The sequence below is a fragment of the Lytechinus pictus genome, chromosome 15 (genome assembly GCF_037042905.1).
Source record: "Lytechinus pictus isolate F3 Inbred chromosome 15, Lp3.0, whole genome shotgun sequence".
In the NCBI taxonomy this organism is placed as follows: domain Eukaryota; kingdom Metazoa; phylum Echinodermata; class Echinoidea; order Temnopleuroida; family Toxopneustidae; genus Lytechinus; species Lytechinus pictus.
Genome location: NC_087259.1, coordinates 21,466,233 through 21,492,912, shown reverse-complemented (window position 1 = coordinate 21,492,912; position 26,680 = coordinate 21,466,233). Strand labels below are relative to the sequence as shown.

The following is a 26,680-nucleotide window of genomic DNA, read 5'->3' as shown; positions in this document are numbered from 1 at the left end:
AACAAGACAAACATCAGTAATCATTATTTTCTTTATAGATTATCTGAGTTGGCTTCAACTGTTCAACCGGCAATATGGTAAGCCCACATTCTCAATGGTTCTTAGAGGGTTCTATGCTTGTCTCGTATTTGGAACCTTTAGAGGTTCCCTAAAAGGTTCTAAATTACCTTAGCCACTTTGGAACACTTTTTGTTAGGTTCTTTATAAATCATTTAGGGTTCTTGATCACGCAAAGAACCTTTTTGGGAGCCCTATTTTCTATATGGTTCCAAGTATACAGGACAAAAAAGGTTCAAGTTTTTCCCAAGAGTCCACACTCTATTAAAAAAAGGGTTTTGGTGTAAATTGTGTCTGTCCAAAAATATTGTTACAATAAAATCAACCGATATTATGTAAACTATTACCAAATTAAAACGTACAGCGCCTCCCAAAAAATGTCCCTCTGACATAGGACTGAATTAATTTTAAAATGTGGTAGTATTTTCAAATAATGTTCATGAGTAGAAAGCTCATTCCATGATCTAACTTCTATGAAAATTTCAATGGTCGCGCTTCAGCGGTTTTGAATACACACTCCGTTACGTAACAGTGGTGCATTTTAGCCCATTCCAAGTTTCATTCATTTCGTTTATTTCCATTTTCAACAATTACAGTTTGTTTTGTACATGTTGATATATAAATAACAAAACATATTTCAAGTATCCCTGTACAAAAATTATATTCAAGATTATTACATATCAGGTTGTAAATGGAGGAGGCTGCTAAAAAGCGGAGCTTGTAGAGTGCAGCCTCCTTATAAATATTCTTGTAGTTACATAGCATATAAAAATCAAAATAACAACTTGAGCATAAACCAGTTAAATTAAAAATAAATAGGGGAAATTAAAATAGAAAAAGGAAATAAGAAAAAAGAGAGATTAAAGGTCTCCAGAATCCAGCCCCAGCACTCACAAACGGACCTCGTTGATCAACAGGAAAACGAAAGAGATGGAAAAGTGTACGTCACATGATAATTATGTTTGATTAAAAAAATACAAGAGTTTGAGTGATGAAGATTCAAATTAAATGGTTATCTTGGAGATTTTTTTTACACTTATATTTGAAAGAATTAAGGCTTGGTGATTCTTTGATGTTATAATTAATAGTTCCCCAGAGTTTATGGCCTTCAAAAGTAAAAATTGATTTTGCAAGGATGGTCCGGGGTAGTTGTAAATGGAATTCATCTGATTGACGTGTGGGATATTTGTGAAGATTTTTGTTTTTGTTAAATGAAGAATTAAATATGGGTGGTAACATATTATTGTTTAACTGATACATGAATTGACCTAAGTTATATTGATACAGTGTTTTTATTTTTAGAATGTTATTGTTGAAAAACAACTGATCTGTGTGGGATATCCAGGACATGTTGAAAATAACACGCAATGCCTTCTTTTGTAAAAGCAATATTCTATCAAGGTTGGTTGAGTGTGTATTTCCCCAAACAATTGCTCCATAATTTAGATATGGTAAAATTAATGTTGAATAAAGCATTTTTAGGGAGGAAGTTGGAAGAAAAATTTAACTTTGTTGATAACACCAATATTGCGTGAAATTGTACGACATATAAAGTCAATGTGTGTTTTCCAAGATAATTTGTTGTCTATTATGAGACCTAAAATTTTTGTTGTAGTAACAACTTCAATGTCTATATTGTCCAATTTAATATTAAATGGCAATTGTTCTAAAGAATTGCTAAAGTTTGCAGCATTGATGCATATCTGCATTGTCTATGGCATGTTAACCCCCATTTTTACATCCAGGATCTGAGCAGGGACATTTCATATCCAGGCTCATCAAATCATAAACTTGGGCATGTTCAGAAGGACAAGTTTTTTGATGGTTGATAAGGGGAATCAGTACACCAACTTGAAAGAAAATGTGAATGATGGATGAGTAAAATAAGCTGAAAAATAAAGGGGAATCCACAAATTAATCACCCTGTGCGAAAAAGGAACTTTACCAGATAAAAAATTGACTTTTTTTCTTTTAAAAAGTTACATTGAATTAAATTGACCACAGTAGCTTATTAACTAAAAAAAGGTAATAAAAACAAAAATGCAGTACAGTATTAGGCATGAATTAGGCATGAAACATACATGACCCGTTGTCTTAATCTTTGTGCATCTCCCGTTTTCAAACATGAAATGAGCTGTCAAATATTGTTTTTGCCCTTCTGAACATGCTCAAGGTTGTGATCTGATGAGCCTGGTTAGATCATGGAGATTTCACTGGTCAGATCAGGAAATTCCTTGGTCAGAATGGTCAAAGGGGGTTGATATGCTATAGAAAGTGCAGAACACACTGCAGTGCTGCATGCATGCAAACTTGGAATGGGCTGAAAAAGCACCACTGTTACATAATAGACTGTGTATTCAAAACCACTGAAGCAAGACCAATGAAATTTTTATAGAAGTTAAAACAAGAGATGAGCTTCCTATTTCCATACATTTCAATGAGAATAATTTTTATTTTTTGAAGTAATTTAGCCGCATATAAGAGGGACATTTTTGGGGGACGCGCTGTATATAGGTCGATTTTTGACCGTTTTGTTCAGACATGCATATTCTCTAAATGTTCGTGGCTTGATGCTGTCTATGGAATAACTGCATTTACAAACTAATTCATGACAAATGTGGGGTCCCACAAGTCATTTCCTCTTTCTGTTTCGTATTTTCTTCAGGTTTTATTGTTAAGGCCTATATACTATTTACTATCTCATCTTACGTTATCATTTGATTTATTGTCATTTCTTTCTTCTTTTTTTTTAAAGTTTTCTTCTATTTTCATATTTTTATTCCTTATTCGCTTCACTTCTTCTTGCTTATTCCATTTTTCTTCTATCGTTCTGGCTACATTCTTTTAGTTTTATCCTGATATTTTCTCTTCGTACCTTCCTTCTAACATCTCTTTCAATTTTTATATTATCATCTTTTATCCCATCGCTTCGGCTTTCAAATTTCCCCAATTTTATCAAATGATTTGTTTTATCTCCTTTCCAATAGTTTGCTTCATTATTTATTACCCTTATATTTTACCTTCAGTTTTCTTCCCTTTTTTTCCATCATTATATCCATTTTGGTGTCTTCTTTATGATTAGGCCCGATATGTAGCCTTTATAATGTTTTCTTATATACCCTGTTTGTATCTCTCTAATATCATTCCTGATTGTAAATTATTCCATCATTCTTTTTTTTCCTTTGTACATTTGTTACTCTCTCTCTCTCTCTCTCTCTCTCTCTCTCTCTTATTCTATCATTCCAATTTTTGGCCGTCCCAATTTCGTAAAACGCACAAAACTGTTAGTCCGAGCATGGACGTATTATTATAGATGTCTATATAGATCCATGGTCTGAGGGCCGGGTGGACCCGGCGTATCCTGCACCACTCGGTGTCATAATTTCGATACTTTTACGGCGGCATTTTACTTTCTTCCAAAATTTTCTGACAGAAAAAGAATATCAGACTTCACGGCATATATGACCCCCCCCCCCCCGAAAAGTTTTGCTTTCTTTTTATATTCAGATCGAAGTAAAATAACATTATCCAAACAATCAAACGTAAAAATCGCAGCAATGTAATAATTTTCTCTCCACCACATTCTATTCCAACCTCGCTTGTAGGTCTACTGAAACTTTCCAAATAAAACAATAATAGTATACTTAAAATAAACTCATAAAGAATTTGCTTCATATTTCTAACCCTTGAATATGCTTTCAATATATTTTCGATACATATAAGTACACCATGCAATTACAGATTACGTATGGCTGGTATTTTCCCAATCATCCTGCACGAAGAGTCTTCTCATCTATGCAACTATTTATCTTGAATTATATATTAAATTCCAGTATTTCAATAATCTGAACTCAAATAGACATGCCTACAATGCGATTTTAAAATGGAAAGTAGCTTCTGTTTATTCACAAATTTTGCTTGTTTTCATTTACATCACACGATTTAAACAATTTTTTTATAGATCAAATCTTGTTCAAAATTTAAAAACTTATGTCAAGTTGTCTACAATGGTATTTTTTTTTAAAATTAAGACATGATTCCAATAAAAAGAAACTGGTATTGAAAAAACATAGACTGAAAAGTTATAAAGGATGGTTCTTGATATACATCTCCAACATGATATTGAACATACCTTTATTGTAGATTAATAGTTTTATTCGTTCTCCATCTTTGAATAAAGTTACTCTTTCACGTTTTCAAATTTACTAGATAATTTTTCCTTATCAGCCAAAAGACAGGAAAATGCATTGCTAGATAGATTCATACAAAACATTCGATGCTATCGATTTACAATTTCTTCAAACAAAATATTATACTCTAACTAATCATAATTATAAACTTCATTTTTCATGTATCAAAATACAAATATTAAAATGGAATGTTATCATTATTCCAAATGAATTCCTTTTCTTTACGTCAAATAAACCAATGTACCTTATCATTTCCCATGCAACAGACTTAAGTAATGGTAAAAAACCCTAATAATTTCTCTAGCTTTAATACTAAGACAATTCATATACTTTAAAAATATACATGTATTCAAAACATAAAGATATTTCTCCAACCTTAGATAAACAATATAGATTTACAACTATACGTTCGCTATGTATTTTCTATTAACTTGTCTAGGTACGAAATATTTAGCGATCTATTTTTTTTTATTTTAAGTGCATACCCAGATCTTCAGTTTAATAGTTTGCTCATGATCTTTCTTATTTTGGGAATCCAAAATATGATAGAATATAACTTTTTATGAGCGATTCGATAACATTTTGGGAGCTCTATACCTTAGAAGGATAAAGAATTTGAGACACCAACAACGTTTTCAAATCAATTCAATTTAATTTTGCATAAAAATGCATACATTATACAGTGCGTCCCAGAAAAAACGAAACCGAGATTTAGCGATGATTTATCATAACTTAATCATATATAAAATAGACAAATGACCTACCAATGTAAAGCTTAGAATCTCCTCTTTCATCTGGTATTACTTAGATTATTCCTCATTCACGCATGATTGAGCAAAAACAATTCGAAGAGAGGATGCCAAAAACTCATTTGGCGGGGGTATCTGAATTTCAAAAAGAAAATCACATGGCTAAAAAGTTCAATATCTTCTCTTTTCTTTGATACCTAAATCACAGAAAATGGTCAAGTAGTAAAAAAGTTATGATCCCTCGAAACAATGCTTGTATTTCCATAATTTCATTAAATAAACGCGTTTTCACCGGTTTCCCACTGAAGCTATCGCACGGTAACAAAAGACTTAATGCATGGCTGATCGTCAACAAAACGGAGTGTCGAGTGAGTTTGAACGCTAGCCTGTAAAACCTCTTCATTTTATGAAATTATTGAAATTCAAGCCTTATTTCAAATAACCAGAACTTTGTTATTTCTTGACCATATTCTGTAATTGAGGTATCAAATTAAAGAGCAGATATTGAACTTTTTAAAAATGTGGTTTTCTTTTTAAAACCCAGATACGGCCCGCCAAGTGACTTTTTGGTATCCCCTTTTCAAATTGTTTTTGCTCACTCATGCGTGAATGAGAAATAATCTAAGTAATTTTAGACGAAAGAGGAGATTCTAAGCTTTAAAATGGTAGGTCATTTGTCTATTGTATTTGCGATTAAGTTATGATAAATCATCGATAAATCTCGGTTTCGTTTTTTGTGGGACGCACTGTATATAAACTCTCAATATTTTGTAGTTTACAAACGAACGTAACAATGGAACGAAACACCCGCCAGTAAACACTACATACAATTAAAAAAAAACCTGGCGATGAGGCCGGGAATTCACCCAGCTGACACAGAAAGAGAATAAATTTCCGTAGAAGCTACAACAAAATTGCTGAAATAGAATATCAAGTAAATAACACTTGGTATGTTTGGAATTACTTAATACTATATTGCGCTGACGATAAAAACCTCCAAATTGTTTGGGAATATCATCACTGTAAACATCATACAGATCATTATAACAAAACCATGATGGCAAAATATATCCGCAACATGAACTAGACTGACTCTGTGTCCACTACCCTTTCCCCACATTGCTCTTCTCACTATTGTCACGTACGATCGAATTTGATATCATATTAAAAAAAACGTAGATCCTGACAAATAAAAATCATTCTGTTGAGGATAGCAACACAAAAAGCAAAGTATTTCTGCGAAATCCTTACTATTCAATTTTCAATCCAATTCAGCATTTATTTCCCCAAAGATAAAATCATTAATACAATTTTAAAAAGAATGTAACAACACACTGGAGGTAGCAACTCTATATATGCAGTGTTTGTGACGATGCACCGTGACATATTGACAATAAAGATATAATAAATAAACAAACAGTCCGGTAGAAATCTACCATACCTAGAAAAGTATTAAGTACTTTTTTGTTGTTGATTTGCGTTCTAAATGGGTTTTTGAAGTAAACTTGGCAACCTTGGGAATTTTCTATTAGCATAATCATGGAATTAGCATATGAAATATTAAATTATGAATGACACAATTTTTCTCAGGATTCCTGTGACGAGGAATTCATTTATGACCTAAGTTTTTATTAATTTTGTAAGTAAAACAGTCATCGTAATCAGAGTAATTAGCATAATCAGCTAATTAACATAGGTGTAATATATAGACTCTTTTGTGAATGTATGTACAGAAAACACCAAAAAACATAGATAACACAGCGCTTTTATGGTTTACTATGACAAGGAATTCATTTCTGACAATGATTTTCTTTTATACGCAGTGAAATTTACGTAATTACCATAAATAACATACTTTGGCAATATATATATTTCTTTGTCACTGTATATCCAGAAAACCTGAAAACATGAATAATACAATATTCTAAGGTTTGATAAATTATGATGAGTAATTTAACTATGGCAATGGTTTCCCTTTTAAAGCAAAGTTTTTATCGCAATTTGGATATAATTAGCATAATACATCACAATGATTTTATATTTAGGAGTGAATTATTTTTTCCAACATATGTACTTTTCCAAAACTTTCCAAAACTAAGATCACTTCTTCGCTGGTAGCTCAGTCGGTAGAGCGGGGCATTCGTATTCCGGTGACCCGGGTTCGATTCCCACTTGGTGCGCTAGTGCCCTTTGGTAAGGCATTAATCATCAGTACCAGGTCCTTCGGAGAGGACCTTAAGCCGTCGGTCCTCTGGTTGCTTGCTTACAAGCATTCATGCTTTCTTAGCAATAGCAATCAGGTAAAAAATCACCACCACCTATCATGATTATTCCGTAATTGTTTTTGTAATTTCTTGATTCTTTTGTAACATTGCTTTTTTTAATGTGTATTTTTATGCTTTTTTTGTAAAACATTTGCCAATTCAGCTGTGACAAGCTGCGATCATATGTTTTAATAAACCTTGAATCAATTCACTAATTAGAATATATTTGTAATATACAGTACATGGATTTCGTTGTCATTTTATATCCATAAAGCCTGAAAACATGAATAATAAACTCTTCTAGGGTTTTCTATGATGATGAAATCACTTAGGACACTAGTTTTCTTTTTAAGCCAATGTAATCATCGTGACTTCTATAATTAGTATAATGCACTGAATATGTGCAACATAAATATTTCTTTGTCAATTTAGGTCCAGAAAGCCTGAAAATATGAAAACGGCTCTCAGATGGTTTTCTGTGGTGATGAATTAATTTACGAGAATAGTTTTTTTTTATCCTTTTTAGTCAATGTAATTATTATAATTGATATAATAACCTTAATACACTAATTAATATTTATTTGCAATAGGCCTAATTATATTTCTTTGGCGCTTGCTGTTTTATCCAGAAAACCTGAAAATACAGCTCTTATAATATTTCCTTGACGAGGAATTCATTTACGACAAAAGACTTAATTTCTAATCAGTGTAATCATCATAATTATCATAATTACAATAACACGCTAATTAGCATATATGTGCAGTACTACAATTTCTTTGTCACTGTTTTATCTAATCAACCTGAAACATGGTCAATACAGCTGTTCTAAGGTTTTCTGTGAAGAGAAATTCATTTACGACACTAATTTTCCTTTCTAATAAAATTTATCATTGTAATTATCATGAACTTTATGCTAAATTTAGATGTCTTTGCCACTGTATTATCTAAAAGCCTGAAAACATGAATGATACATCTCTTATAAGGTTTTCTGTGACGATTAATTCATTTATGACACTAGTTTTCCTTTTTAACCTATGTTATCGTAGATAACATAATTTTCGTAATGTGCTAATTAACCGTTTTACATATTTGTGTAATTAGATTTTTATCACTGTATATGATCTAGAAAGCCTGAAAACCTAAATGATGCAGCTATATGACGAGATATTTATTCATGACATTAGTATTCTTTTCTAACCAAGGAAATCAGAAGAGCTTTATTATTCATGTTTTCAGACTTTACAGAAACAGGGACGACGAAATCTATATTTGCACCTATGCCAAATTATGCTAATTGTGTTAATTGTGATGACTACATTTGTTGAAAAGGAAAACTAGCGTCATAAATGGAATCTTCGTCATGGAAACCCCTAAGAAAATTGTATTATTCATGTTATCGGGTTCTCTATTGACAAATAATTGTATGTATTGCATTAATTAGATGAATATGTTAATTTTAAAAAAATCATCAAAATCTAAAGTTTCGTAATATTTTGTAAAAACAGATAGATCATTGCACGTCTTCATGAGTATTCAGGTGGGTTGAAGATGTCACATCCCCACTCCCTTTTTCTTATAATTATGTTTTTACATGGAATGATAATTATATCATATTTTCATATACATTGTAAGTATGACACATGACCCTCATAATGAATTATGTTGTAGCAGCCAATGTCTCATATATTATATATTAACGCAGTGTAGTCAATCCATTTTTTTGTTTTAGTTCTTTCAGTACAAAATTTGAATAAACATAATTCCTGATAATAAAATACAAAAGACCAAGTGGGGATAAGATATCATCAGACATGCAAACTGTTTCGTCGAAATAATGCAAATCTTTAAATTGTCATAACTCCGCTATCGCTTGTCCGATGTTGATGAAATTTGCAGTGTTGTGTTAATATGATTTTTCTTTATCTGCCAGGCTAATCGAAGTACCCCTAAAAAAGGAGACAATTTTTGCGTTAATATATGTTAATACATGTATGTATGTATGTACGTATGTATATATATATATATATATATATATATATATATATATATATATATATATATATATATATATATATATATATATACATATATAATATAATAATGTAATAATGTATATATAATAATGTATATATGTAATAATGTATATACAATAATATATAATGTAATATATAATGTAATATAATAATATATAATGTAATAATGTATATATAATAATGTATATAATAATGTATATATAATAATGTAATAATAATATATATATATATATATATATATATATATATACATATATAATATAATAATGTAATAATGTTATATTATATATACATATATAATATAATAATGGTGTCCTGCGTCATCTGTTGAGTTGGCCTCGCCTCTTTTCATTATGTTTAATATTCACAACTCAACAGCGATTGGTAGAAGTAAACTTATCATCACACTATATATATACATATTTTTTACAATCATTCTTCATTTTATTCATTTCAGTTGCTTCAACAGCTTTGTCGAGGTGAATGCATGAGTATACTATCGGTTTATGGTATCATGCTAGTGTTGTTATCAGGTAAGACGACATTTTCAAATGATTTACTATCATTCTTACCTTGTCTTGAGGTACCGTTATCATCTTATCTTCATTATCATCACGCCTTATCGTCACCATCATCTTAATTATCATCTTTTCTTCTTCATCGTCACCATTATTATTATTATTATCATAATTCATCATCATCATCATCATTCTCATCATCAGCAGCATCATCATCATTATTAAACATCATCACCATCATCACCATTATCATCAACACCATCATCATTATTCACCGTAATCAATATTATCACCACCACCGCCATCACCACCACCGTCATCATCATCATCGTCATCATCAACTACTTTTTCCAATTAACGCCAAATCAAAATTAATTTTTTAATAACTGTCATATCAATTTCTGTTTTAAATTGTATGGATTATGGTGTGTAAAATAGTTGATTTTTTAACAAAGAAAAAAATCCAACATTAAACAGTCACTCAACTGAAAAGTTATTTTTAAAATAGTTTTGGGGGGATAGTGTTCTCGCTGATTAATTGGTTAGGTAACATCGGTCGTGTGTAAATATAAATGTTTATGTTGAAGTGATGTCAGTGATCGCGGACTTTTGAAAGTCCACTTTCCTATATTAAAAAATTGTATTACAACTATTGTTTTACTCAGTTGAAATAAGTTGACGTAACGTGATCACTTCAGTGAAATAGTTGCAAAGAAAACAAGTAAATTTTACATAATAGGGTACTCCAGGCTGAAAATAACTATATTCTCATAAACAGAGTAAAATTCGCCGAGCAAAATGCAGATAATTTCATCAAATTTAGATAACAATAACGAAGGTATTGATTTTTTTTTTAAGTTTATCAATATTTTAAGAAAACAGTTATATGCACGTCGTCATGAATATTCGTTAGGTCGGCTGATGATGTCACTTCGCCACTTAATTATTTTCATACACTGTTAAAAACAATTTAAACAACGCTGTTTACTATGTGAATCGTACAGTAAACGTTTTAAACAAGTGTTTGAAATCTTAAACAACTAAGTTTATATTCAAGTATTTCTTTATCAATAATTCCAGCACAATAATAATAATAATAATAATTAGACTTATATCGCGCCAAATCCACTCTGTAGAGTGCTCAAGGCGCTTTTTAGGAAATTATAAAGGAAATTAAGAAGAATTGAAGAGAAATGTTTAAAGGTATTGTTTGAAAGTTTCAGAGCTCAAGCACTGTTAATGTTTTCAGGGAGGCTTTTCCATAACTGATCTTTCCCCCATAGGTTTTGGAAACTTTGGGGTTAACGAGAGAACTGGAACATGTGGAAGAGGAGGAACGTAAGGATATTGAAGGGGTATAACTTTTGATCAGTGAAATGAGGTACTGGGGAGAAGGGCCATGGACACCGTGGAAAGTTAACAACAAAATCGTGAACATAATACGTTGTTTTACAGGGAGCCAATGTAAGATTTTAAACACTTGTTTACAGTACTGTGCGATTCACATAGTAAACAGTGTTGTTTAAATCATTTTTTTAACAGTGTACATGTGTGTATGGTATGCCTCCTGATTAAATAATTTGCATCAGTGAATAACTGCATGTAATAAAATACAAAGAGTAAGTGGGGGATATGGCATCGTTAGTATACCCATTGAATATTCATAAAGACGTGCATAGAACTGTTTCACCAAAATAATGCAAATCTATAAAATATAATAACTCCTTTATTTCCTTTTCGTTCAAATTTTCAGTGGTTTGTTCGTATGATTTTTCTTCATCGGATCCTATTCAAAATTTCAAATCATATTATTTTCAGCCTGGAGTATCCGTTTAAAACTGCCAAAGTTACGAACACTTTTCATTTGTGCGAATTATTTTTGTAATGATGTACATTGTGATGATAAAAAATAGAATTATTTTCAGTTAATTTTTGCTATACCATTGTAATGTTGTTTTCATGACATTTGTATGAATAAATCAGTTTTATCACACCCTGCTTATCTAATTTTCAATTTCTATTTTTTTTTTGATCTATTTTCTGAAAAGGTGGCGTATGGGGTTCGGACATCGACAAAAAGATATGTAGTGTGTCATGCCAGACGATTACCGGCCCGGATGGATCCAAGATAAGCCTCCTTCCCAAACTCATTCCCAAACCTTCGGGCCATCTACCCGGCCATCTACCTGTTAACATGGCTAGTGTGAATGGTTTTGATAATCATATCGTCTGCAGGTTAGCAGGTAAATCACCCCCCCCCCCTCCCTCAACCGTCTTCTCTCAAGTTCCAACGTAACCTATCGGTATCTATATAGGCTGCATGAACATAATTGGACAAAAATAAATTTCGAGACGATTTCTTTTTCCAACAATGAAATATGGATTATGTAATCCATATTTGTCTGGTGCATCCACACCACGGGTGCTTTTTTGATGGAGTGCGCGCATTTTTTTTATCATCAGATCATGACGCATTTTCGAATCTCGATCTTTATTAATATAAATGAATCACTTGACAAAGCCTTTTGGGCGAAAATTCTTTCATTACTGATTTTTCTTCTTCATTGAGTTGATTTTATTGTATGTTTCCTTGCTGAGAATGGCTGTTTTTTTGTGAATGGTAATGACATACAGCCGGGCTTGGATTGAGGTATAACATGTTCACCAATTTCTCTCTCTCTCTCTCTCTCTCTCTATATATATATATGTCACAGATTGTGACAGGAAACCATGTATCAAAGGAAGATGTGACGAAACAGTTGACGGATATAGGTGTGTTTGCCAATACGGCTTCACAGGAAAAAACTGCGAAACTGGTAAATATGTTTATATAATATAAAAAAAGAAGATTCAGATTATTTTATTGGTCCATGCATTAAAAACTCAGAAATTTGTCCTCCACTGGCAGTAAATAATGCAATAATAGAATAAAGTATATAAATAAACACTAAAGACGTATAAATTGGAAATATATTGGAAAATACGGAAAATATTCATATACATAAAAGCACGTGAAGGCAAAATGGCCGGGGAAACGAGACCTACACTGCGTATGGTGAATGCAACTCGAAATATAAAAAAATATTAACATTTAAACCAATAATCTCCAAATGCATTCCTTGTTGAAACGTGAAAGACCATAGCCCTCTGAAGCTATTAAAGAAATAACACATTATAAATCAATCGAAAGCTACCACAAAAAATCAACCATGATATTTCTCAGCATCTTCTCCGCTTGTTAGCTTTAGCATGTTTAGAAACTCTCGCGGCCATTAGAAATAAATTTAATCCTGCTTATTATAAACATTGTCTCTTATCGAAATTAAATGTCTGACGGTATGGAAGCAAGGTTCTAATTAATGTGTTTTATATAGGAAAAAAAATCTTTTGTTTTTCAGATTATGCATTGAATTTTTTTCACTTGATAGGAAATTATCTGCAATATTATCAGAACAGGTCTGTTTGAAAAAATTAAAAGAAAAAAGGAAAATTTATTACTGGTAATCTGTAAGATTCCATACACCTACACCGAAATAATGTTTTCTGTAATTTTACACAAAACATGTAAGATTACAGGTGTTCTCGAGACTCTGCTGCAGGAACTTTTGTTCATTTTTTTCTAACAGTGTATTTCGAAGTATACGCTACTTTAAGATTTACTACAGCAAAATACTGCGCTGACAAGGGGCAAAAATATATTCACAATTTGCATTATTGTGCTTCGATCGTCTTGTTAGCAGCTCATAAGCCTTCTATTTACTTTGTCAATTCATTTTTCGCTTAGCTAAGAGTATGTTATATATATATATATATATATTTTTTTGTATACATTTCTTTGGAGTATTTAATAACTTAAAAAAAATCTTATTCCAACAATAACTACAATCAATCTCTCTGATAAGGAGGGCGGCCGAAATCACAAAGAGAGAACAAAAAAGGAGGAAATAAAGTAACATTACACAAATTTAGAGGATTTTGAGCATCCCGATGAAAAAAAAATATTTGGGAATCAAAATGAATTAGATTTTTGAAGGTTTAGGTGAAAAGCAGTAAGATTCGTTGTTTTTTTTCAGTAATATGACGCTGATAGTATATACGATCTACTGTAGATAGTTAATACATGCATATAATGTACATCAGCGCATACGCATGCAACCACGGAAATTTCCGTGAATTCAACCGATGAATTCAGTACACTGAACTTAGTTGCACGATACAATGGTAGTGTTGCCAATCTACATCGCATCGAAACCTTTAAAAAAATAATAAAATGAAAAAGAATAAAAAAAATCTGCCGTGGTGTGAACAAACGAGCACACATTAACTAGTTTTGGGCAATAACCTCCTCACTTTTTCACAGATTATTGCAATTTGAATTATCTGGGGATTTTTAATGTACCTTTAGGGGATTTTTTTCAGCTTGGACCCGGCAACACTATAGGCCCAGACTTTCCAGCATCTTTAAATATTAATTCGGAAAAAACATCAACTGTGTAACCTCTGAGAGCGATAACACCCCACTGTAGCAAGCAGACGAGGGATGTCCTGATATTTTTTTTAATCATTTTCTTTCAGCAATGAAAGCTCGTATCTATGTGACAAGCTCAGGGACTCCGAGAAAAATATTTGTTGCAGATTCCCAAGATGGCTTGAATTTCACTTCCATCCCATTGACTGGGGAACCAAGCGATGTTGCGTATGATTCCGTAGAGAAGAAGATATACTGGACTGATGATCAGGAACGTAAAGTCTATCGTGCAGATGAAGATGGCGGAAATAGAGAGGAGGTGCCCTTTCAACCTCTTTATAAATTAAACCACAGTAAGTAGAAAATATCACCTACCCCCCAAAAAAGTAAATAGAATTAAATACATATATAAATTAATAAGTAGACAAATGAATAAGAAAATGAATACATAAATGAATAAATAAATAAATATTTAATCTATGAATAAATAAATGAATGAATATATGAATAAATAATAAATAGATAAATAAAGAAAGAAAGAATTGACGAAGATTACCAAGGTGGATCCTGCTCTTTGATGTGTGCTGTATCTAATATTGCTCATATGGATTAAATATATATATATATACCATTGTATCCTAATTAAAGTCGATAGACTTTATGTTCCTAATATATATATACCATTGTATCCTAATTAAAGTCGATAGACTTTATGTTCCTAATATATATATACCATTGTATCCTAATTCAAAAGAATTTGCTATGACCCATGTCAGCAAATAAAAACTGAAGAAGGCCAGGGCCGAAAGCTTTACAACATAGTGTATACTTTGCTTCATCCTTGATTCTACTCTAGACTACTCTTCACATATATATATATATATATATATATATATATATATATATATATATATATATAAAGGCAGAAAGAAACTAAATTCCTCCAGAATTTGGTTTCTTAGTAGTTGGGGACTCTTTACTGGGCCTTTCAGTCACTCTATTTTCTCACTATTGAAGCACTGAAATGATTTTTCGGATGCAATTTTCTGGGGGTTCATTTTTTATAACATCACACTCAGACAAAGGTATGGGACCATCCATTCAGCTCGGATGTTTAAAGGACAAGTCCACCCCAACAAAAAGTTGATTCGAATAAAAAGAGAAAAATCCAACAGGCATAAAATTTCATCAAAATCGGATGTAAAATAAGAAAGTTATGACATTTTAAAGTTTCGCTTAATTTCACAAAACAGTTATATGCACATCCTGGCTGGTATGCAAATGAGGAGACTATGACGTCATCCACTCACTATTTCTTTTGTATTTTATTATATGAAATATTCTAATTTTCTCCTCATTGTCAAGTGAATTAACGATTAATTCCTCCCTGAACATGTGGAATTAGCAGTGTTTAATACTATATGGTTCAGTCATGGTGGTCCATATCGTCAAATCTAAAAAAAATGAAATATTGTTTAATTCAAACAATAAAAACCAAAAGAAATAGTGAGTGATGGACATCATCGAGTGACTCACCTAGTTGTGCATATCACTGTTTTGTGAAAAATAAGCGAAACTTTAAAATTTCAAAACTTTCTTATTTTACATCCGATTTTGATACAATTTTCAGCACTATGCTAGTTTGATTTTTCTCTATTTTTTCATGTCAGCATTTTCTTGGGGTGGACTTGACCTTTAAAGTCAAGTCAATGTTAACCATTGCCTCTACAGTGATACATCATGAGACTGAACATATTTGAAAAAAAAACGAGAAGGAGCACAACACAATGAATTGCATCAAAATAATGTAAATATTAGATTTCAAAGAATCCAATTTTAACAATAGAGATCTCTATCCTTAATAATTCGAATGAAGTTTTTTTTAAATCTCCTGTTTTCAAATGATAATTTTTCCATTTTTTTCTATAATTCTTCGAATAAGTTTTGAATGGTATCCAGACCTCTTAGATTTTTCTGATTTTTTTCTCCCCCCCCCCCATTTCTTTCTTTATGTTTGTAGCTGTTTTTGTTGAGAATCTATCGATTACGTGTGACTGTGAATAAGATAGAGTGAGAATGAGAATGGGATGGTGAGAGAGAGAGAAGGGGGGGGGGTGAAAGAAAGGAGGGCTGCGTGACGGCGTGAGTTAACAGAATGTGTGTGTGTTGTTTTTGTGGTTGTTTGTGTTTTCTTTTTTACTGTGCTCTGTAAGCTGTCCTATTCTTCTTCTTCTTCTTATAAATCTGATACTGGCCTGACTAAACCCTTTTTTAATCTATTCTATCCTATTACTTTTTATTATACTTAAAGGAAAATGAAACCTTTGGAACAAGATAGCTTGTGTGAAAACAGAAAAATCAAAGAAACAGATCAACAAAAGTTTGAGAAAAATTGAATGAATAATAAGAAAGTTATGATTATTTGAAGTTTAGATCATTGTTGTCATGTAGATCCTTCTATTGGCAATGCGACAAAGATGTGTGATATCCATAGAGATATAATTAGTATACATCTCTATAGTGATATCACATGTGAACAACTTTCTCATTGCTTTTGTATATATTTCACTTAAAGTGCCTCTTTTATCACAACTATCAGTAGATCATTATTTTTTTCTATAGGAGGGCTTGTAATACAGATTTTCAAAGAATATATTATGGATAAAGAGTTTGTATCACAAGAAAGAGCAAAAAGATATATATTGGGGGTATTTTATAGTCCATCAAATGGAAAGTTGTTCACATGTGACATCACACATATCTGTCGCATTGCCAATTAGAGGATCTCCATAGCATTAGTGATCGCAATATTCAAATGCTCATAACTCTCTCATTATTTGTCCTATTTTTCTCAAACTTTCTTTGATCTTATTCTTTGATTTTTCTCTTTCCACACAAGCCCATTTGTTCCAAGGGTTTCATTCCCCTTTAACTTTATTTTTGAGATCTCTATTGTTATAACTGGAAATGATTTTGTGCATGTACTATGTCTTTAACAGAACATCGATGACAAACAGCCTCGCTGAATTGATTGTTTCTTTTTTAATCTGTAAATATATGTTGAATAAATAAATAAATAAATTATATTTGTTTTTTAATCAAACAACATTCATTACAATGATTATCATACATATTAAATCAGTAGACAGCAGTCATTGCAGCGGCGTTAAACAGTGGGGGGGGGGGGGGTGATCGATTTAGCTGAAACATCCGAATTTGGGGGCACCCCCATATCAAAGGCTATGGGATACATACAAAATGTACATAACTTTCACATTTGGTAGTGAAAGTGAAGGCCTATCACGATTTTTGCTGTTTTAATGGTTTTAATTGTGACATCGACTACTGAATTAAGCGAGTGAGTATGTAATTTCAGTCGTTGGAGGACAGAATGGTGTCCAAAACCGTGTTTTTTTAAGCCAAAACAAGAAAATGAATATTAAAAGTCGAAATGTATTAATGAAAACTCATTCACTGCTTTCGGATTCGACTGGAAGGAGATGTGACCATACTTATTATCAGGAATACGGAGGACTTAAGAAAAGAATTGTAGGCCTATGTACTGATGTATGCCATCTTTAAACCTAACATGTACGTATTTATATTCTTCATAACAAACTGATTCTTGTATGAATTCATGTTTACGAAAAATGTAGAAATTTGTGAAAAGGAAGAAAATAAATGTTTGTTTGTTTATTTATTTATTTGAAAAACCATACCATATATATAATCCAAATCATGGGAAATATATAGCGCATCGATGCAACTGAAATGGAAAATATTGCTGAAAGAAATTATTTTTGAAAGTTTAGAAAATTGTATTTAGATATGATACCAGGTGGGGTTGCGGGGGCGTCAGCCCCGCACTTTTCTTTTCAAAATCGTTTATAACAACGTAAAAAGACCATCTTTTGCCTGGTCAGTCCCTCACTTTCAAAACCGTTCCTCAGTCCCTGGATACAACAATCAAGATTGTAAAGACCGGACATGGTGGCTCAGTGGTAGAGCGCCCGTCTCATGAACGGGAGGTCGTGGGTTCGATCCTCGGCCGAGTCATACCAAAGACTTATAAAAATGGGACCTTCTGCCTTCTTGTCAGGCGCTCGTCGGGTGAGAATGGAGAAGGGTAATAATAACATATTATGTAATGCAGGGCCCGCTGGAAAAACAGCATACAGCTGAGAGTGGCTACCCTGGGTAAATTAAGAGTTATTATTATTAAAGAAAATTTTGTTCACATTTGAAATAGATTATTTTGATAATAATTCTCAAATAAATGGATGAAATAAACGATTCACAATCATTAAATCTTTTGGGTTAAATGCGTTCTCACAAGTGTTTTTACAAGTGTAGTCGGCGTTATTACATTTTTATGTTTGCTCTTTTTGTTCGTTGGTTGTTTACATTTGTTGGTGTACCAAAGGGACACTGCACCTTGCCTCTATCGCTTGTTACGCCACTTTTGTAAAGATAAATATTTTTTTAGCCCTTTCAATTTCTATCTGATTCCTCTATGTAGAACCTCTGTTAATCGCGATCTCGGAATCATTGCGCATTCTGTACATTGCGTATAACTGGGTTATAACATCAGTGAACATTGGACAAGGATCTGATTCCCTAAGGAAAGAGGTGGCGTTCACTAGTAGGGGATACACCATTTCCAGTTTGATTGTTGATGACGAACAGGGGTAAGCGTTAAACCACTTGACGTTGTATTTGTGTGCGTGTGTCTGTGGGAAGGGCGGATGGGGTCGAGCGAAGGTGGGTGTGACTGTGTGGAGGTGTTGGAAAAAAAAGTAGATGCACTGCACTGTAGGGGAAGGCGGGGTTAGTTGTGACACTTTTTGCATTTTGCATGTTAGAATTGATATGACTAATGATATTGGAGAAATAAGTACATTGCCTTTAAATTTGATTCTTGGAAAATATTTTTCACCTATATATAACTTTCTACCCCCACACTGAAAGTAATTGTGACTATTGAAAAAACGATGTCAAATGGCTCAACTTACCCCATCTGTGGGGTAAGTTGTGCCACCTTCTGGGGTAAGTTGAGCCACAAAACTATGTACGAAATAGGAAGAACCAGCATGTCAATTTTTTTATTTAAAGTCTTTTCACCTGCTAATTCTCTATAAATACTAACATCCACTAAAGGCAAATATGAATTTGCTCCTTTCTGCCTGCATATGTGTTTTTTTAATTATACATTACCATAAGAATTACCATGGCTCAACTTGCCCCATGTTGGCTGGCTCAAATGACCCCAGTCCGAACTTCATGCAATATTTTCACATCCACACATTTCTTATGCATCTATCATGCAAAAGACTATGACAAGAATGAGAATCCATACCTGGACTAACAATATTGTTCTTATAAAAGCACTGATCTATCATGTCTCTTTCACACACTTTTTTACTTTTTGGCCGATTTTTTTCCCCTCTAAAAACTACTTTTTGTTTCATAGTTGAAAACAATGTGGTGTGGTTAAGGGTTATGTAATGGGTTATCAATATATGACACCACCACAATATCTGACTCATTCATTATTGGCCTGGGGATGGTGGCTCAACTTGCCCCTCTGCTCAATTTAACCCTGCCTTCCCCTGCTGATGTGTGTATATCATAGAGGTGCTCATTTTTTCCACACTGTAAAAAATGAAGTGCTAATTTAGCACTTACAGTGCTTGCATAGTGACTGCACTACGAGTGCTAATTTTTAATTCAAATTTAAACTAGAAAATCAGCACTCGTAGTGCAGTCACTATACAAGCACTTTAAGTGCTAAATTAGCACTTCATTTTTTACAGTGCACCTCTATCATGTCTATGGTGTATATTCGAGTAGTCTGTGCCCGGAGTCTGTAAACCCTTCACTCGGAAGTGATCTGAATGCGCAACCTTCAATGTCTTGTGTACAGAAGGCCCTCTTGCTCGATTCCTTTTTTTTTTCAAGCTATTTACGGGATCGGTTTTAATGTTAACAATTACGAAATGTGCTTAATAAAATTTGCATTTTAGGTCATTTTTCCCCCAGAATTTATTTGGTGAGATACGCATCATTATTCATAAATTCCTGAAAATACTCCTCAAAGAATTCCTTTTCAGGTTAATACGTAAAAAACATGTCAGTCCGCGCCTCTCGCTTGCATTGTTTTTTGGGGGAAAACTGTAGGCTATGCCTCAGAGATATTTTTTATGATCACGATAAAAAATTTCCCGTTTTCAGATCGATATAAAAGAACAAGTAGAACGCCTCTGACAGTCTCTCTAGATTTTACGCGATTCAATATCGCAGTAGTGCTGACTTTGAAAACAACTATCGAATAATTATTCACAAAAACACCATTCATATAATAATGAAATCCCCCAAACAACCTTTGACCTTGATCATGTGACCAAAGACTCGTGCATTGATTACCATTTTGTCCACTTGTCATGAACTAGATTTTCAGCTCGTGCTTTGTGCTCGCATTATCTAGAAATATATCATATTCATGAATTTCAAATCAGCATGCCTTACCACTATCAATAGAGCCTATCTTTAGATGTTCGTAACTGAAAGGTACTGGCATAAATTGAAATACCCTACGCAAGAAGTTTTTTTTTTGGGGGGGGGGAATAAATTTATATTTTTGTATGAAAAGTTTTTATCTTGAAGTGAAATGTTTACTCGTGGCAAGATCTGATGGCAAGATGGAAGTATGCACATTCTTAAAGGGGATTATAATTTATACGGCTCTGTTACCACACGAAGGCCTGATCTTAGTCCATGAATAATAATAATGATAATATAGGGTATTTATATTGCGCACATATCCACCTTGTTAGGTGCTCAAGGCGCTCCTATATTACCCGGCTAAGCTAGGCGTTCATAGCGCACACAGCTTTTTAAGGAATTACTTCCTACCGGTACCCATTTACCTCCATGTTTATAAGTATTAGAAGTAATCATGGCACGGCAGTGATGTATCTAGACGGTGCCCGGTCTGTCAAAGTGTAATATAAACGTGATTCATATTTAACAAACAACAAATGAGAGCGCGAAGCACGAGCTGAAAATTGTTGATATTCAGACATGAAAAAGAACATTTAAAGAGACCCTTTTATGAATTCATAGAGATGATAGGTATCTCATGAAATAAATCGATCTAATGCCTAATACGAGGGCAGAGCGCGAGCCTATTTTTTCATACTAAGATCTTAAGACTGAACATCTTAAGCACTTTTTATCATCATTAACACGATGCGTATTATTTAAGCAATTAATGCACGCGAGCTGAAAAATATTGGGATTTTGATCTGAAATCGGGACATTTTAGGGAGAAGTAGTCTCATGGTGCGTATAAGTATTATTAATGCAAGCACAAGGGGCGAGCTGAAATTTTGATATACTGTCTTGTCTGAAAGGGAAAATTTTAAGGACTATTTTAATGATTGTTTGTAAAAAAAAATAATGAAGAGGATAAGTATCTCCCTTCTCAAATCAGTGCGTGATGGACAGCTTTGACAATTAAATTGAAAAATACATGTATGTAAGAACTTTTTGTAAAATTTAATGAGGTGTGCCGTATGAAAATTCAAACCTCAAGACTTTATTCCCTTTCTCTTCATTTTTCCCCTTTTGGGGGGGGGCACCCCTTTCCTTTTTGCGCCCCCCTGAAAGTGGGGCCGGCGGCAAGTGCCCCCTTGCTCCCACCCCCCCCCCAGATCCACTCCACTGTGACTAACTCCAAACTGGTATAAATTCGTGGTCACTGAGAGTCATTATCATTTAGTGTCTGTTTGGGAATAATTAACCCACCGTTTCAGTTGTCGACATTCATTTTCTCAATTTACTTGTAGGCTTCTAGTCCTAAGACAAGTATCTGCCTTTAATCTGTATATCATTATGCTGTACCTTTTTCCATTCCTCGGCTCCTTCTTTGAACTAGTCCTTGATTATACCAATCTTTATTTACATTTTGGAATGAAGACTCGTGCCTTCATAACGTGATATCTATTTTTTCTGTGCGTTTTTACAGTATAATAATAATTTCGTCAAATTCTATGAATTTTCTTCTCATTTGTCTTTGTTTAATTTGAAACATTTACCTAATCCTGCTTATCCCAGATGTGTATTTTCAATAAAGGAGACAAAATTGCAAACATCTGTTAAGAATAAAGAATCCATTTCTTCGTACCCTGCACTTGTTTTCCAGGTACCTATACTGGGCCAGAGTGTTTGCCATCTATCGTAAGCCTCTTGACAGCTCTGCGGGCACTATTAAGAAAATGTTCCTTAACAATCATCTTAAACGGATGAAGTTATGCATCGATTTCAGCCGTACGTATTTGACTTTATGAAATTTGCGCTCCGAGATTCAAGTATTGGGGGGGAGGGGGGGCAGTCAAATGTATTGCTGTACACATGCGTGACCAAATTATTTCCAAACACCCCTTAAACGAGTTTTTCTCTGTGTGCAGAATAACCCCCTAAACAAGTTTTTCGCGGGCTTCATTTACACATTTTTGCCATTAAACAAGTTGTCGCCAGAATATTACCCCTAAACAAGTTTGTCGTCTTAATAACAATAAGCTTAAACTATATTCATGGCTATTGCATGCCCCCCCCCCCCGTAAATAAGTGTCATCCAAAATTTATCAGGTAATAATGAAAAAAGTCCCGGGGAAAAAGCTTGGGGAAAAAACATACCCTAAACACGTTTGAAAAAAAAAAGCTTTAGAAAATAAAAACCAATCCCTAAGTACGTTTGACCCCGCGATTGACCACTGACCAGTTTTTCAAAACCACACTTTTTATGTTGAAAATCGGTGTTTTTGATACCCTTTACGAGTGCACGCGCGGCCCGCGTCCAAAACTGAAAAAGCACCCCTTTTAACGCATTTTTTGGTCACGCATGTGTACAGCAATATGACTGCCCCCACCCCCCCTTCCCCGGGTCAAGAATACAGTAAATGTAATGAAAATGCCCGTCTAATGACAAAAACTTCTGGGGAAGGGGGCTTTGTCGAAAGTTGGTGAACAGGAACAACAGTTTCGTCCCAAATTCTCGTTTGTCCAGAGTCAAGGACAAAACTGCTATTTTGATTCACAAATTTTCTACAGACTTCTTGGTTGTCTTTGGCATTTGACAATACATTTTTCTCCGTTCCTGGCCTCGATGCTTACGTCGCCATGGTCGCTGTACGTATGTAGGATTTTACTGACTTCGGCTTATGTAATGGACAGCTATTTATCATATTCTTTTGGGAGTTCTTCCACCAGGGAAGTTGGAGTTCCACTTCCCTGCTTCCACCAACTTTGCTCGGTGGGCGGACTACCTATTAGCGAAAAGGTACGACACTCAAATGACATGTGAATGATTGATTTGAATTTTAGATTATCGAAATAGGTAAATTAAAAAAAGGCCAAAACAACGTTCCAAATTCGACTAGATAAAATTTTCCATATCTTAACATGATCGGTTCCTAATTTGACTAAAAACATTTCAATTGTTTAAAAATATTGATATTCTTTGCCCCTGCATGTGTCATGTTAACTGATAACGCATTTCACGACTCTCGCCATGTTGACATACAACTTTCTTTGTATGTCGACTTAATTGGTGACATAACATACCTCGACATGTTAACATGCAACTTTTCATATATCGACTTGGCGAAATAACATCTCTCGCCATGTTGACATGCAACTTTTCTATGTCGACTTTACGAGATAACGTATCGCCACGTGGACATCTTGACGAGATTACGTATCGCCGCGTGGACATCTAACTTTGTATTGATCGACTTGGTGAGATAACGTATTCGCCAAGTCGATGGCACGTTATGACTTTACTTCCTTTATAGCTTTCATATTAAATATAGGCCGTGGATTTTTTTTTTTTTTTAATATTGGCAGGAAATCCACGACGCCTATTCATCTTTGACGTCCTCAGACAGACAACTTTATTCAAAGATATCACCGACATCGGCATCAGATGGGGGAACCTTCGGTATGCTAAGTCCCTGCATGGGGATACTGTGTCTCCATGGGGCCTGACAGCTGATGACGTGAGTAGCCGCAATGAGACCGACAGTCTGACTGATATTGCGATCGTAAATGACACCCTCTATTGGACGAAAAGCGCCAACCCCCCTGCGATCGTCGTTATGCCGGCCAACATGGATCAGAGCAATCGGTCATTATCAATCAGAGAAACGAATGAAATTCAGAATCCCAATCAACTGTCCATTGTGTATGTGGATCCATGATCGATACTGGATATAGTTATTTTCCCAGGTAGTTAACATTAAGACATTTTCTGCCAGGAAAAAAACAAGACCGGGTGGGTGTTTCATAAAGCTGTTCGTAAGTTAAGAGCGACTTTAAGAACGACTGGTGATCCTTTCTTACGCGCTAAAGCATTGCCAATGAAAGTACCATTTACCAAAAGAAAGGTTCACCAGCCGTTCTTAAAGTTGCTCTTAACTTACGAACAGCTTTATGAAACACCCCCAGGTATGTTTTGAGCATTCGATTGCTATTGAAATGCCTACATCTTTTCTCTCTATATCTCTATCTGATTTCCTTACACACATCTCGAAAAGTTCTGGTATTGAATGTCTGAGTAAATTCTTCGCGAACTTAATATAAATAATTGAATGTAATTAATAAAAATAAATTTTAATCAATAAAAGAAATGAAATTTTGAATATTGTTCTCCTATACATCGAAACATTATTTACCTTTTGTGTTACTTACCGTATGTCATTATTAACAGCATTTTTGTTTTGGGTTGACAATTTTGCTTTGATGAGATTTTAAATGATTTTTTTTAATACTTGCGTATGTTTTTCATCTATCAACAAGCTCGAACAGTTTACTCCTCTCTTTCTCCTCTTTCTTTCTTCCATTTTATTCTCCCCCTCTATCTCTCTTTCTCATATTCCTTTCCTCCCTATATACAGCTGTGCATATTAATCCATTATAATTTTCTCAATAAAAAAACTTATCTGAGTGTTGTGCGTACTTTTTGCACATGGGAAGAAACACTACCTTTAGTGAAATGGAAGTTTTCACTTTCAAACGCAACATGTGATTGGAAATAAATGTAACTAACTGGCATTGTATTCTTTAAGTTGCACATAAGTAAAGTTGAACACAAGTATAAACTTGTGTGTATATAGAAAATTTACTGAAAATGTATATATCTCATTAAGGCACATAATGTGTGAGTATATTTTTTGGTTGAATGTCTCAGCATTGTGTAAGTGTATAGGCCTATAAAAACCTTTTGAGGCTGAAATAAGAGCTAGGAAAGATACCCTTCTTTTCAATATTTGTCATTAGAAGCCTTCATATAGTTTTATTATTAAATTTTCCATGATTTGTGAGTAGTAATTTTTTGTAAATATTTTTTCTTCTATTAGAAATTTAGAAGTCAAGTAGTCATCCATAAATAACTCCAAGACTGTGTATAGCTTAATCGAATTGCACTATTCGTTAATGAAACGTTTCAATACGTTTTTAAACATAATTTTGAAAACAATAAAAACGGGGGATGATTTTTTAATAACAAATGTTTTTTACCTGTATCTGTAGAAGAATGTAAAAGACGAATTCTTAACTAGGCAAAGGATATGCTGTATAATGCTGATAATAACCTATGAAATCTCGCCTTCTAAATGTTCAAGAAGAAGGTACATTCGATGAACATGATGAAGTATCCGACAAGTCGAATTAGGACTAATTTTCTTTTCGGTCGCATAACGAAATCGGAAACGTATGGACCTTCTTTTTCATTCTTTTAAATAGTGTAATAAGATTTTTTTTTCATCTGGTTTGACTTTTGTTAATGTATAAGTAATATTCGCCCGGATTACGTTTCTTAATATTTTAAATTTGAAAATCGGCTTCTCAATACAGCTTCTCCCCATTTTTTATTTTATTATATTCCGATTTCTTTCAAAGAGTGCAATAAAATATCAATAGAGTATTCATATTTGTCCACTTCCATTTTATAGAACTTTCGGAGTAATTGGGCTGTGAGTTGTGAATGTTGTCGGTTTATTTTTATGGGTCTAATATGAACTGTTCTCTTCGGGGCCACGCCGCCGTGGGGAGGCCTGAGGGGGCTTCAGTCCCCCCTAAAAAAAATCTAGAACCGTTGGCAAAAATGATAAAATTGACCATCTAATTGTGATTTTGCGCATGGTCAGCCCGCTCCCCCCCAAAAAAAAATCGTTTCGCGGCCCCTGCTCTTATTGTGTGTCGTATAGTGTTTCCGAATTATTTCCGAAAAATCTTTGTCAGGAATTGTCAGGTTTAGACAATGTTTAAAGGTCAAGTCCACCCCAGTGTTGATTTGAATAAATAGAGAAAAATCAAACCAGCATATTGCTGAAAATTTCAT

The 26,680-nt window shown here is 33.6% G+C and overlaps 1 protein-coding gene across 2 annotated transcripts; it reads left to right on the top strand.

The window, feature by feature from the left end:
- The first annotated feature begins 32 nt into the window (after positions 1 to 32).
- LOC129277165 (uncharacterized) lies at positions 33 to 26,262 on the top strand. Of its 2 annotated transcripts, XM_054913376.2 has the most exons (8): positions 33 to 77; positions 9,752 to 9,827; positions 11,861 to 12,055; positions 12,527 to 12,628; positions 14,388 to 14,633; positions 18,800 to 18,968; positions 22,484 to 22,608; positions 24,187 to 26,256. In XM_054913376.2, exons 1-8 carry the CDS (start codon positions 75 to 77, stop codon positions 24,537 to 24,539), a joined length of 1,269 nt encoding a protein of 422 aa, XP_054769351.2. In that variant the 5' UTR covers positions 33 to 74; the 3' UTR covers positions 24,540 to 26,256. The 2 variants fall into 2 exon arrangements, with proteins under 2 accessions (XP_054769351.2, XP_063966538.1); XM_064110468.1 differs by lacking the exon at positions 11,861 to 12,055 and having other exon boundaries at positions 24,187 to 26,262.
- Positions 26,263 to 26,680: the final 418 nt, after the last annotated feature.

What these genes read in the sequence shown, in the direction of transcription:
- LOC129277165 (XM_054913376.2), top strand. An exon ending in AGGAAAAAACTGCGAAACTG is followed by an intron (nt 12,629 to 14,387) that starts GTAAATATGTTT and finishes ATTTTCTTTCAG; the next exon opens with CAATGAAAGCTCGTATCTAT. An exon ending in GTTATGCATCGATTTCAGCC is followed by an intron (nt 22,609 to 24,186) that starts GTACGTATTTGA and finishes TAATATTGGCAG; the next exon opens with GAAATCCACGACGCCTATTC.